A 15,990-nucleotide genomic window follows, 5' to 3' on the forward strand; every position below is an offset into this window, starting at 1 on the left:
ATAGCTTTGTTGTTGGGTAAGCCCACAACGAAAGTCATAATAAATCATTGACTGAATGTCATAATAAATCATTAATAAATCTTTTCTCGCGTTAGGTTAATTTTCACGTGTAACAAGAGTTTTAGATCTGCCTCCACATCGCAAAAACAAATGACAAATTAATGCAATATACTACATTAGGTTAATTCTTTAGTTCTAAAATTTAAATTAAAACAAAATTTTCATTAGCTATGTTTCTAACTGTCCAGATCTAAACATTTTCAGTGCTACCCACGTATATATATATATATATATATGTGTCTAGCTATAGCACATTTATTTATAAGTCCTAAAATATGACTTCACAAATTTTACACACACACATACATATCAAATATGTTAAAACATAAAAATTTCAAACTAGAGTTATGTAACCTAACATTAGTTAATTTACATATATGTATATTTTACTTAATAATTATAAGCGTAAACCAAATGTTAGCAAAAGGTCGACGAACTCTTAGATAAGCCAAGTTAGTTTTTGTTAGCATCGTAACCCCTAATTTTATGTTAGTAATAAGCTCAAATTTTAAATGACTAATGTTAGTTGACACCCAGTTTCAAACAAAGTGTTTCATTTAACATATCTTAACATATCAACAACAACCGCCACGGAACTTCTAGTAAAGAAAAAAATTACAAACAACCATAAAATAAAACAAAAAATAAACAACATAAAGTAAATTGAAACATAAACCTCATTAAGAGCTTGATACACGAAATTACGGTTAGTAGGAAATTTGTTGCAAGAAATTCTTTGAAACTTCGAAATTGTATAAAAACAATCTATTTAAGTGTATATGTATATATAACATGTCTTTATTAAACCAAGGAATATTTATATATTACTTTAATCACAAAGGAAAGCTTGAATTCAGTACCGAACAGCTTGTATAAATATAAGTAATCATGTCATTTCATGGGAAAATAGGTAAGGTTAGGTTAGAATGTAATTTATGTCCCTAAATATACAGGCATTCATCGTCCAGTTTCATATTTTTTTAACTGCAAGGCAGGTGTCTCCTTAGTCGCTGAGACAGGCCCGTTATTACTTTTATGCTAATATCTATTGACTCAGAAGGAAATGAAGCAGCGCCAGATAGAAAGACTCAAACCTGTTTAAGTTATGGAAATGTCATTTCTCTTCAATTGATATAGTCGTTATTATGAGTTCTCTTACATTTAGTTGTTTCATTTAGATATGAAAAAAGAATTCAGAGTTGCAAATTGAAATAAATGAAACATCTACAGGGTATTCTTAAAAATAAAATATCAGAAAAATTAAAGCAATGATCGTTTGTTAGAGCTTGACCCGGTTCCACAACATCCCAATTAATTTGTTGGCCGAGGTTACGAAATAGTTTTATATATATTTATGCTGTGGGTCATTCTGTGCAAACCGGCATTGTTGAATTTTAAAATAAAACCAAATCCAACTAAGTTTCTATTGATTTTTCATGTGCTGGAGTAGATGCTAAACAATTTTAAATTTACTATACATAAAAATTCAATATACAGTATTAACAATTTTCTTAACCTACATAGTAATAATAATTATTATATATTAATAAATAAATATAATTAAAAGAAATTTAGAAAGTTTTGTCCCTGTGACAGTGTTACGCTTGCAGCATTTCCTCGCTGTATTGCGATACTTATTCGTTGAGCGAGGAAAGCTACTACTATGTACCAGGCGCCAACTTAATCTTTAATTAGCGCCTGTATACCTGAACCACATGGCCGAAGATTCTCTAGGCAATTGACGTTCAGATGTATTTAAATCGTTGTCTCTTGTGAAGGGTTTAAATTTAAAGTTTGAAATCGATAGAAATAGTCCTGCCACGAATTATTTTATTCTATTATTTATACCTTGAAAATGAAAATTCTTATAGCCACAATACAAATCTTACTAAATACGTTACTCATACGTTTGCGTTATATTAAAGATGGTGGAAAATTTAAGAAAGCATATAATTTACAGGAATTGTTAATACACAATATCAAAACATGTCTATAAAATGCTGTGGTTTCTGATCCTCGGATGTTAACGACTACTAAAACTATCCTTTATCCCTCGCACTTCATACCGAAAATGATAGATTTACTTTGTTATTCTAAAGAGATTTTCGATAAGGGTGCTTGAACACACCCGTTGCGGATCGATCCTACAGATATCCACTATTATAGCTTTACAGCAGTTAGAATTTTACTAAATGCTTAAAAGTAGCTAAATATTACGAGCTTACTGTGCTAAATGACATTGCATCTGTTTCAGTGTATTTACGTATAAGCATATTTTTTTATATAAAGAGAAATAAAATTAATAAATCACTGAAGATTAATCATTTATGGCTATTGGCTAATCAGATAATCATTGATGCCTGTAAAACGTGAATATAAAATAAAGCTGTTAATTTTTTTTATAGCACAGTTGGCACGCGCTAGAGGTTCTCCTGATGTTAAGTGATACCGCCGCCCATGGAGACTGTCAATGCCAGAGGGCTCGCGAGTGCGTTGCCGGCCTTTTAAGAATTGGTACGCTCTTTTCTTGAAGAACCCTAAGTCGAATTGGTTCGGAAATACTTCAGTGCGCCGCTGGTTCCACATAGCGGTGGTGAGCGGCAAAAATTGCCTTAAAAATGCTCAGTCGTGGAAGGGCGGACGTCGAGGTGAAATGGGTGAAATTTCGTATTCTGCCTCGACGTCCGATGATGAAACTCAGCTGCAGGTATTCATCCGAACAACTCCGCAATGAACAAGAAAAAAAGAAAATAGTTGACATAGTGAGGCTATGGAATTCACTTCCCGTCCCTATTCGCTTAGCTCAATATCTATCTACCTTTAAATCTCTATTGTAACATTACCTGTCCACATCAACTTTCATACTAACTGATGTGAAACTGTTCTAAAATTATCGTTATTCGTGTGTACTTTTTCTTTTTCAAGTGTCCTTTTTTAATTGCATTGTTTTGTTCCAATAGTTATATCTTAAGTATTTTTGCACTTCTTCTATCTAATTTAATTTCTTTCTTCTTTCTCACAGTGGTTGCCTGGAAGTGATCGCTCGAAAGCGATGAGGCGGTCAGTCGGTCGGTCCTTTTCATTTAATTACGACAATTGTATTATATTTCTGTATGCAACGTAGTGTTTGGAAATGAATAAAGAAAATACTGTTGTGAGAAAAATCTGACACGATGACTCTATAAAGATTGTGTATTATACAGTTGTGACTTTATTTTAGTTAAATGTATTTAGTAAATATAAACAAAACTATTCATAAACGTAAAGAATTATGTTATTATTGGTTGCTCACTTAATATACCTAATTCAATGTTCGAAGTACATACATAATATTAATAACTTTAATTAAAGAGTTCAAAATGCATATACTTGGCCAAAAGCTAATTTTAAGTATGTCGCTTGCGTATTACGGCTAGCCTGAGAGAGACCTTTTCGACCTTCCCGCGCTACCTCGTCCCGCGGTCTCCGAATTGGTGGCGTAGAGATGGGCGCCAAAATGGAGTAGCCACAGTTTTCTTTTGGTGTCATATTTAATATGAATAGGTGGCGAAACTTTCCTTAACAAATTAAGTAGCGCTTTTCCTACCCAATCCCACCTGAGTTTGTGTTTTAAATATATGTTAACAATTTATTAGAGATCGAATAAAAATACGCTTACAAAATAGAAAGCGACCTTATAATTTGGCAGGATACCAAGAACCATTTATTTTAAAATTGATAATTATAATCATTAATATTAAATAATGATGTATCATATAAAGACAAAATAAATAACTTAAGAAATATTTTTTTTCGTACGTTGCTGGTATTTTATTATTATTATATATATATTATAACCAGTACGGTTATTACATGGTGTAATAACCGTACTGGAAGAACATTTAAACAGGCACATTATTGAAGCCCGTTCTACATAAAATGAAATAATTGCAAAACAATCTAACCGCTGGTACCCACTCTTTTAGTAAAATTTTACAGCGAACGGAGAAAAAGCGTCAAGAATTCTCTACGTTGAAATGATTATATTTTTATGGACAGTTATATGAATACGATAACGAAGGTACAAAGGAACTCACTTTTATTTAAATCTCAAGGGCACTCAAATCAAATTAAATCAAAATTCATTCATTCAGTTGAATCACCTGGTCACTTTGAATTGTCAACTCTACCGCCTGTTCGGAATCGCGACCCGCACACAAGCAGAAAGGCAAGAAACTCAGGCTAGCTTTTTTTCTTTTTTGATCGTCTTTAGTTATTTACAATATTATATTAGTTAAAGTTTAATTAAATTAAATAGTTGAAGCAAATTAGTTTCAATTCCAACCTTATCTTCTAGGTTATCCGATATTTTATAATAAGCTTTCCTTCTGCTTCTGTTTTATAATTTTCTTAAATTTATTATTTGTCAAGTTTACCACATCACTTAGTAGTTTATTTTAAGTAAGGGGTAAGGTGCCTGCGCGTAGACGAGTATTTGGACCATAGGTTTGACACCAATTGTAAATAACTCAACTTTAGCATTATCTTAATGTTCTTATTATATGACATTGTAAAAATTGATATGACATTTGCATGCCTATTTATATTTGGCTGATTGTGCGGATATTTGTAGTTGATCGATCTAATTGTTCCACTATCGATCGATTTATTGTTATTATTCCTATATATATGTTCCATAGTTTATGTCTGTATGTTATCTTTTGATATCGTGTTACTAATTAATATTTTTTATTGAGAGTTAGTAATAATTCGGTGTTAGTTGCTTTGTTAGTATTGAGTAGTAAAAAACAAAAATAAAACAAACACCCCTATAGTGGGGCATGGCCAGATAAACGTTTAAGGATGTGCATGTTCTTTGTAATCAACACATTCAGGATACCATTGGTTACATGCACACAATGCATGATGGATGCTACCCTTTTCTAAATGAAGGAATTAAAACTGTCATCTCTGGTATCGGAAATATCTACATACCTCTGGCAGTGCAGAAACTTGGCAAACCCAATAGCAACCTAAACGTGTTCGCCTTCTGGGAAAACGGGTCCATAAAATGACTGACAATACGCCGTGAATAAAAATTAAATATACAATTGTAAAACTAAATATTTGTAACATCCGTAGGCATTAGTAGTCAGGCACTTGATTTCTTTAATTACTCGTAATTTTAGTCTACTTTACCCGCACCACCTACCTAATAAAAAGGTTCACTGAAAATTTTAAAAATATATTTAGGAACTTCGCACATATATATCCCTGTAAATTTTTATAAATATTCTTATCCTTTCAATTTCAATAAATGGGGAATTAAATATAATCCAATATTGCGTAATTTCTGAGTTTTACTAAAGTTGATAAAAAAGTGCTATTATTTCTCTATTATCGGAGACGAATTTATGGGTCGTTTCTAACATGAATATTGTTTTGTTTACTCGTCTGTTTGTGACTGAAACTTGGACAAAACAGTTGTTATAATAAGATTATGAACGAGTCATGTCGCCAAGAGTCACTGATATATAACATAGAAAAAACGTAATGGCATTTTTTATAGTGCAAGGGTAATGTGTAACGAGCATATTTTCGTAACAGTACAAGGAAAATACAGTTAACTAAAAACCCTATTTTCTCATACAAAATAAATTGAGAAAAATATTGCTCGATTAATTTAACACCATTGCAAATTAAATTCTACTAGACGACGTTCAAAAACGGCGACTTGTAAAAATAAAATTGTCAATGGTAATTATCTATTATATTTTTAAAAATAAAAAATAAATCAGTGGCTCTACAACGCTAATTGGGTCTGGGCCTCAGATTTCTGAATTTGTTTCATGATCATTTGTCAATCTAATAGGCAAGTGGGTGATCAGCCTCCTGTGCCTGACACACGCCGTCGAATGAATAAACATTATTGTGACCAAACGGCTTATCAGATGTAATTCTGCAAATGGCATAAGATAGTTGAACCCTTCTAATTTATCGAGGAAACGATATAACTAACATACACTACTATTTATAATTATAATATTTTCTATAAACTCTATACAACCTCATTATATTGAAGACGCTATTGCGAGTTACAGCGTGCGTTACAGCGTTACAGAGTTGCAGAGTTACACCGGCGCTAGTGAATGCTTATAAAGTTAACAAGCCCATTACGGAGAGCAATTCTATGTTATTAAGTATTATGATGTATACAATTGTGATACAACCCTATATCTTCATCTCAAAAGAGACTGATTTGATATCATTACACATATACCTCTGAAAAGACATTCTCGTCTCCGACGTCGCACAAATTCGGATGATAAATATGACAATTAAAATTTCAAATTCTTTATCAATTTTTAGATAAAACAATTAAAAGAAAAAAGCTACAAAGTTATCATGTTACTCACCCTCAGTACAAAAAGCTGAACAAAAATCTAGAATTTCTAAGTACATTTATTCAGCCTTGTATACAAAATGGACCTTGAAAATCATGCTCTTGCATAATAAACGCGAATAAGTCCCTTCTCTGTCACTTTATCTAGGCCGTGAAAATAGATAATAAGCTAATTTTAAAATATGTACGTCACAAATAATGCAGTAAGAACTTTTTATTAAAACTGCTGCCATAAATTGCCATCGCTGTATATCGTAACATTATTATGAATATCTTTTTATAATTAGAAATACATTAACTATATAACATGAAAATGTTTTATATAATATGGGTGTAGGTTGGTAAGGTTTGTCTAATTTAAGCAGATCTCATTCAAGATCGTTAGTGCCAATGAAATCTGTCTTATGGTATCTTTTATTTTATTATAAAATTGAATGCCACATATTAAATAACAACATATAGAGACTAAAAATCATCGTAGCACTTTCCGAGTAAATTAAATCAACAAGGTCCTTTCACAATATGTGCAACAAAAGAAATTCAGAGGTTTCCCCATCTTTTGTATGTCCAATCTTGGGACCCTGACACTCGGAAATGTGCTTGGGAATTAACTTATAAAGCTTTGAAATTCATTGCGGTCTGCAGTAAGCGCCATTCAGATAGGATTGGCTTACAGTAGCAGTGGACAGAACGTGAAGCGAGATTGTCACAGTTGGGAGTTTGGAAACATGTTTTATCGATCGGGCTTTTATGAATGCCCACCGCCCCGAGATCCTGCGACGCCTTGAGTCTCCTATCATTAGCTACTTAGCCGATGTGTAAAGAGATTTCCGTCTGAAACCCAGGTAGTACCCAATTATATGTTGTATTGACATTAATGTTAGAAAAAAATCAGGCATTTCAGACAGTAAAAAATCTATGTTGCGATTGATGTTAAAATAATAGTCGCTTGTTTCTATATTTTTTGTATGTATCTATTGATCCTTAAGTATGTATACAACGTATAATGTATAAGGGTCACACATACATCTTTCTATAGCCTGAAGTCAACTTTAACTTTTGACCCCCTTAAGATAGAATTAAATACCCACTTCTTGATTGTGTCTTTATCCTTCTGTGTATAATTTTTTTTAAGCTTATAAGCTCACGCATAACATAAACACCACTTAGAATTAAAAAAAAACCTTTTACTATCAAATAACGTTTCGAAATACACGCCTGGGTCGCCTATACAATGACACATGATATTGTATATGTTAATAACTGTTGTTACCGCAGACTTAAGATACTGTGCTGATTGCACTAAGTCGTACCTACATTTCGTAAGGTAACCTTGTGTTAATGGGTCGTTCTGCACATAAGTTGTGACAGATAATAAAAGAATCTTAGTATTAGATAAAAAAACGGTATGAAAGATCAAACGAGGACCAATATCGTCAATTGACCAAACAAGTCCTTACCAAACAAGCTTAAAAACATTTAATCGAAAATGTGAAATATGTAAAATGAAAATTTCCGAAAAAGATAGATATGAAGCAGTTATTCAATCAGTGAGATTGGTTCTTAGAAACTTTTCTGTGAAATTGCTTTATATCATGTACGGTGACTAGCTTCGGATGAGTGTGATTTTATTATGAATTCTTATGGACTTATTTATAGCGTAGAAAAACATAGTTTTTTTTTCTATAGAATAGGGGTGCAAACTGCCTACTGGATCTGTGGCTGTGATCTGTGTTAAGGATCAGCGACGAAGGGTGTTATTTTTGCGAAAAACCCATAAAACACTTGTCTTCTTCAGTCTAGACAGGACTAAATTTAGTCGACCCCAGTCTGAAGCTCCACGTAGCATAGTTTTGACTTCAGATATCAGTTTGGTCCAGTAATGATCGACAACCAGCCGAAAATATATATACGGTAAGTGTAAAGAGCCAGAGTGTAAACACCAGCACTATGAAAGCAAAGCAAAGCAATGAATGTGGCTAAGTTACAACAAGTCATTGGTATGCAGATGGAAAAGGGTCAGGTACCGCCTTGTGGTATCCCAGCTTTTTCAATTATGACCTTGATGCTCCAATCGGCCGCAGAAACTGAAGATCAACTTGCATATTGTCTCATAGGCTGGAAGGCGGATGGTCTTCACTATTGCCAATGAATTTGAAATAAATTAATGTTTTAATTAAACAAGCCGGTTTCCTCACGATGTTTTCCTTCACCGTTCGAGGGAATGTTAAATGCGCACATAGATAGAAAATCCATTGGTAGTACGCTGAAGCCACTAGACCAACACTATTCAGTTAGCTCCGTTTCCCCGAGCTTAATAAATAACGTACTGATGTTAGTAGTCATAGAGCGCAGAGTTGCTCCATACAAGAATACAACGTAGGAATGCTTGTACGAGTTCCTGCAAAATAATATCTGACTCGACTTATGTAACATAGATACATATATGTTAGTTAATATTTAGAAGCTGAACCAATTGTAAGCAATTATCGCACACTTGAAGCCAAAATAAGGCCTTTAGTTTTTCCCACACTCATAAATTGTAATATAAAATTTATGTTTCCGATAATGTCCAATAGATCGACTACACTCATGTTAAAGTGCTTAGATTTAAGAATTATTAGCCAAGATAGATTTTTGTTGCCGTCGCAACCCCACTACCCCTAATTTTATCTTAAAGTCAAAGTCAAAAATCATTTATTTGTAGGTAACACAATGTACACTTATGAACGTCTATAATACACATTAAATGCTTCTAATTTTACATGCCAGTTCTCAAATCAAGGGCGTAGAAGGGAAGAGAAGAACTGGCAATAAACTCTCGGGCATTAATTTTAATTACCAATTTTTTTTTCATTACACAACGTTTATAAGGAGCTGCAACCATCACACCATGTTCCACGCGACATCAGCAGGAGGCATGGTGAAATAGGAGCACGCACTTACATTCTCGTGGGAACAACACGCAAATAGAGAGATCAAGAGAGTTGACACCCATTTCATTTAACATATATTTGTATATAACATATACATCCCTAACGATCGTCAACGAACTTAACTCCCGCCTTTAGAATAAAATTAACATTTGGAGCAAGTAGAACAATTAAGGTTTTAGTTAAAAAAATTAGTGCTGCTTCCGAGAAAGCATTACTCTTTACAGCACTTAAACAGTTTTAATTCTAGTGATGATTAAAAAGTCTTAATATGTCTTGTTAGCAAACATTAATTCAATTGTGATTTCGAAAGTACAATAATTGTATTATTACAAGTAATTTATAGCGTGTTCTTACAACTTATATGTATCACAACTTGTGTAAGAGGTCAAAAAAGCCCTAATTAGGGCAGAGGTTGGCGCCTACGCCGCAAGACGAGGTTTGCCTAACGTATCTCCTATGATGATAATTCCCTTCTTTTCGCACAAAAGCGTAACACAAACTAGCAACGACTCTTGTAAAAATTGTCGATAGGAAATATCCATTGTATTTTTAGTACATGCAATTTGAGTAAAACGAATAAAAACATTGTAACTGCTGGTCACATTGCTTTTACTAATTAATTATAAGTATTTTATTTATATATATTTTATTCACTTTATGACATAGGTGGTTGATTGTAAAAATAACGAAAAGTCAATTAGCGCCAATTTATAGAGAAAAAGAACAAAAACGTGTATCCCGTATGGGATTTTTTTTTTAAATATTAATGTAATAACAAAACCCAGTAGTATACATAAAATCACCAACGACATAAACAAAATAACAGGACAAATTGTACTGATGAATGTTGAAGCTTAACGAACCGCGCGGAAATTAAATTCGAGGACACAACGGGACCAACACAGCGCAGTCTAACACCCATTTAATATCACTTTAAAAGCACCTAAACAAAAGTCCCGTCCACAATATACATAAACTAAGTTTTTAATATAATATACAATGCCACAGGGACCAAACTTTTTAAATTTGTTTTAATAAATTTTTAATACTTTTATTATTACTATGTAGGTTAAGAAATTTGTAAATACTTTATATTTGATTATTATGTTTAGGTTTTAACAAACGATTAGAGTGTACGTATACTATGTAACGTATTTATTATTAATACGTGTACCAAACAATACAAATGTATAGTTGTAACAATAAATTTACTTATTGTTTTGTTGTTCATGGTTATTCCATAAGATTCTCGCTTCAAGAAATAGGATTTTTAACAACAATTGTGTTATGTTAGGTCTACTTAACACGTGTTACCCTTTACTAGTTGAGAACCAATTAAGATCTCACGTTTCAGTTTTCGTTAATTAATCGAATCCAACCCCGCCGTCCTTAATTATTACAATTTTTATAATTATTAGATAGTCTTTTGTTAACATAGCTTTTACATATTAAGAAAAACACTTTTTGAATGGATTGAAGTTATGTATTTTTATTAAAAACTTATAATTATTTACATCATTTTAAAGTTTTGATTATAAGTTTTTAATAATAATACATAGTTTCAATCCGTTCAAGAAGTGTTTTTCTTAATTATTAGATCTTTTATTTTTACACCACCCCTCCCCATCCCCCCGAACAACCGTCGCCGAACTTAACTCATTTTTTTATGCTTTGCATTACTTTTTCTTATAAACTATAAAATATTGTTCCTGGAATATCGTTACCTAGTATTGTTTTCATTTCTACTTTGTTGTCTACAAATTATCATTAAATGGATATTTTCTAGGCTACGGCTGCAGAGAGCTCTCTTCTGGTTCACGGTTAAACATCAGCGCACACTCCGTCACATCAAGGCCGCAGAGGTCAAGAACAATGGCTTGTACATTGAAAAAGAACTTTATGAGTCGGTTGAATGTCATGCTTTATTAATAAATCACTAGACTCGAGTGACAGGAGACTCATGAGAATCTTAGAAGCTTCTAGAGATCCAAAAACCAATACAAAAAAGGAAGACCGTAATAAGAGGAATTGATTAAACTGCATCAGCCTAAAAAGTATTTCAGATCCCGGAGGCATGCCCTGCTGTCGGAGTGAGGTCAGGAATTGTCCTCCGCCAGCAGTCACCGAATCCGCGCAAGAAGGTTTGGGAAGACTGACAGATGAATATAAGTTGTTTTTAATTTTCTAAGTAGAAACAATAGAAGTAGTTTAAGGTAGTATATAAGTTATTAAGTTAAGTATATAATTATTATTTTTGCATGTATGCTGTAAATAAATAAACGAGGCGGTTTAGGTGTATTTATATTCTTGGTTCCGCCAATTTCTGTAATAAAAATATTACCAACGACTCGAATATTTAAAATTCAAATTTTTTATCAAGATAATTCAATATATTGATCAACAATTACGCAATTCGCATAGAAACTAGAGTTAAAAATAGTCTGGATTAATATGTATATATAAAATAGCTATGTACGATTTGGTGGTCTAACGTCTGGTGGATTGGGTAACCTCAATAACATACCTCAAAGCCTTTCAACGTGCTATGTGACCGTGCGGTAATTAACATTATTTTACTTTATGCATTCATATGTATATGTACATGTGTAAACAAAACATACACTAATAGAGCAAAGTAATTACCACTTAAGCCACATAGACTACACCGCGATTGCCTTAATCATTAACTTATTACTTTAATATGTGTTTCTATTTTGTTTATTATTCATTGTTACAGTTGGTTATGTCTATTATTTTATAAAACTTTAAAAGTTGTTTAGTCTGGCCCGCACCAAGGATACGGGAGTTGTACAGAGCCACCAACTTCCACCATCGCCAAGTGTTGCAATTGTGTCCATTCGTAAAATTCAGTTCAATTAAGGCGCACACAACTTTCCGTAGACGCATTTATCAAAACCGCCGCCGAACATTAAAAAGATCAGACGTAGAAATTCCTACCTCTAGAAAGGTTAAAGGTATGAATTTCTAAGATGTATTTCTCCCACTTCAAGCTGTGTGTAATATTTTTTTTTCTATGTGCGCATTTAACATTTGCTCCGAAAGTAATGGCAACCATGGTGAAGTAATCGGCTTGTCACCCAAAAGCCCACGCCACAAGCTTTGAGAATTTGTAAGTAAGTTTCATCTTCATCATTAAATGAGACAGGAATTTATGCAAAAGATCGTACTTACCGTATTCATCTGTGTAGCGGCGGCACAAGGAAAACATAATGTAGCCGGAACTCCCTCTGTAAAAAAATATTATTTATATTTAACTTCAAGCTAGTACCTAAGATAATTGCTTGGGCTTAAAAGTATTAAAAGTACGGTTATTTTTCTTTTTTATTGCGATATTTGATACCGTTTAATAAACCAAGGTTATTAAAATGATTAGTTAGTATATTTATGTAAAACTTTGAATACTTGGGTAACACTGAAAATGTTTAGAACTGGCCAGTTAGAAACATTGCTAATGAAAACTTATTTTTAATTTAAATTCCTACAACAAACACAAAAACAAATATACAAATATACAATACATAACAAAAATAAAAACAAAAAGTCCTACTTTTTGGTAACCTAATGTAGTGAATTGCATTCATTTGACATTTGTTTTTGTGAATTGGCGGCAAATAATGTTTAAAGACATGTATGTTTAATGCCCTTTTGAATTTGTTAAACGCGATTGATTTGACGCGTAATTGATTTAATAATTGCACACCCTTATACCTGATGGACCTCTTCAAATAATTTGTGCGCGGTTTCGGCAAGATAAGCAAACTCGCTCGACGAGTATTGCGTGTAGTGTAGAGCGTGTAGAGTGTTTGATTTTTTGAATGATAAGCTACTATGGAGAGAGTTATTTAATTTTTTTTTAATTAAGATACAGGTGCTATAAACATATAGTTGTTTAATCGTCATATTTTTGGTTTCTTGGTAGATTTTATTAGTCTGTGTTAAAAAATCGTATCTAAATAGTGCTTTTATTAATTTATTTTGTTGTGTTTGTAAGTTAGACAATTTGTTTTTACATGTTGTTCCGCATATTTTAATTATATATATGATATGTGGCTTGACTAAACAATTATGAATGAATGACGTACGGATCGCAACCTGTATTCCGCAGAATACATTTTGATATTGACCAAAATCCAATATAAGTGATTTTAGTTTGGTAATTATGTGTGATATATGAAAGTTCCACTTTCAATATGTATCTATTCTAAGACCCAGATATTTCTCCTATTTTTTGTTAGTGATTTCAACGTCTTGAACTATTAGCGGTTGAAAGATAGGAAAGTTTTTTATTTTTTGCCCTGAATATTACATACGATGTTTTTGAGATATTAATGGTTAGCAGATTCTGTTGAAACCAACAAGATAGAGCATTTAAATCTAATTGAGCTTGAGCAACCATAGTCTGGATATTTAAACTAAATCTAAAACTTATGTTACACGTGAAAATGAACCTAACGCGAGAAAATTTTCAGTCAATGATTATGACTTTCGTTGTGGGCTTACTCAACAACAAAGCTATCATAGGCTGCGACTTTCATTTCTACAAGATAAAATTTGAGGTAATCGCTTTACGCGCCCTGTTGATGCGGTAAAAGCTTACGAAATGCCATAAAAGAGAACCCTGAGGAAGAATGGGCCCACTGCTTTTCTCAGTGGTTCCATCGAATGCGACGATGTGTAGAGAGGCACGGAGATTACTTCGCAACTTTCTACATTAAGCCGTTTTTCATTTTCTAAACATTTTCAGTGTTACCTAGGTATCATTTTCAAAGCAATTCCTACAAAACGTTATGTCAGTGTCAGCTCAGCCATTTTCCCGCGGGGGCAGCTGAAACGGTAAATTGCGTGCTACAAAATTGTTCGGACTCACTTAAAAATTCTATGAAAACAAATGTATGCAAACCGTTTTAGATATTGCTTTTATGTACTGCATTGGCTGTGCATTTTGAACAAATAAGGGAAAGTTTTGCTAAGTCATTCTAGTCAAAAGTCAAGAGCCTAAAAATTGATAATTTATATTTACGATGAAATGCGATAGATTATGTTGCTTCTATATTTATAGAGACTTTTAAAGATAGATTATAGTTAGTTTACAAAATGGAGGTCGTACAAAATACTTGGTTTTTTTAAAGGAAATTACTGTCTACATAACATATTTATGCCTAATAATTGATTTTATCAGGTTTAAAAAATTATTTGACATAGACGCCATAACAAGTTGCCAATGTCCACAGCCAGATCGGTTCCCGGTTCAAGTATATTTTGAAAATTGTTTAAATACAATTTTGTTTTTTTAACGAGGTTTCCTTTAGACAAAATTCGTCTAGGGTATTAAAAATTACAAACGGTATATTACCGACTTGTAAATATGGACCGTATTTTTAAACCTTAATTTAAATCCAGTTTCAAGCTCCAATTTCAGTAGCTCTATCACGACTCTTCAGAGTATATGTACGAAAGTTTGCGTGTAATTTTATTTTCAGTTTCTTTTTTAATTCTCGCGGTAGATCGAGAACATGCGTCATTTTGTAGTCCTTTTAACTTACAAAAATTACCAGAAGATGACAAATTAATGACACAAGACAAGACTGACCAACGAGATGACAAAATAATGGTATTTTGGATCTTGTTCTTCCTATATTCTATACTTGATTGATACTTGTGATCTCCCAAACTTAAAATAATGATATTTATTTTTAGGCGGAGATCTAATCATTTAACGCGAAGTGGAGTAAACAATTAATTACGATAAACTCCACAAACATTTTTATTCCTTATTATTTTTGCCTAAAATTATCCAAGTAGAATCTGTTCAATCAATTCTTACATTTTCATATACAACTGAAAGATAAATAAATAAATCCGAGCTCGAAATAATGTTATAATGCGTTGAAAATAAATAAATAATGGAAGATAAAAGTGCCTTCTTGTAAATAGGAAGAAATTTTATTTGTCTCAATAACATAGAACCAGTTTAAATAACATAGAAGCTGATTTTAAGAGGAAAGGACTAGAACTAGCTGTCGTAATTTATGTATTAGAAACAACAAACTAATATACTTAAGATTTTGAACGTATTATTTATTATTGTTGTATGAATTACAGAATAATTTATTAAATTTTAAGCAAATTATGTCTTTCCAAAGGAAATGAATACTTTGGATAAAATCTTCTATTATTATTTACTAATTTAAAGAAATATTCAATTTCTTTCAATGCAAATACAAACTATCTTGTTAACTTTGTGCGAGGTACAAACCTGCGTTTAATCTAGATTGTTGATTCTTCAATGAAGCACGTATCCTCACTAAAACCCTCTATACTTCAGTAACTGTTAACTCACAGTCACAACACAAGTTAAAGTCACATGTGAGAAAAATGGAAAGGTTCGATTCGACGTGTAAACGTCACGGGGATTGGAAAGCGACTGCCGTCTGCCGGTGCCGGCGAGTGCTAGGCAGCGAGCCGGTTGGTGAAAATGCGATTCCCGAACGAATATTTCAGAATACCTTATAAACTGGTTATAAAACATACAACATTTACGGCGAACGTATTTGCTGCACTCGATTACTAGGCTTTTACCGAGCATTGGAG

General features: G+C 32.7%; 1 protein-coding gene across 1 annotated transcript in view; it reads right to left on the minus strand.

Moving 5' to 3' along the window:
- The window catches only part of LOC123716703, a 42,137-nt gene extending 26,331 nt beyond the window's left edge, over positions 1–15,806 (minus strand). The window contains exons 1-2 of the mRNA XM_045672562.1: positions 15,656–15,806; positions 12,571–12,626 (exon numbers count right to left, since the gene is read on the minus strand). Of these exons, the coding sequence (XP_045528518.1) occupies positions 12,571–12,607 (37 nt within the window). The 5' untranslated portion in view covers positions 12,608–12,626; positions 15,656–15,806. The remainder of the gene's footprint in view (positions 1–12,570; positions 12,627–15,655) is intronic.
- Between the last annotated feature and the right edge of the window lie 184 nt (positions 15,807–15,990).

The sequence above is a fragment of the Pieris brassicae genome, chromosome 11, assembly GCF_905147105.1.
Source record: "Pieris brassicae chromosome 11, ilPieBrab1.1, whole genome shotgun sequence".
Taxonomy (NCBI): Eukaryota; Metazoa; Arthropoda; class Insecta; order Lepidoptera; family Pieridae; genus Pieris; species Pieris brassicae.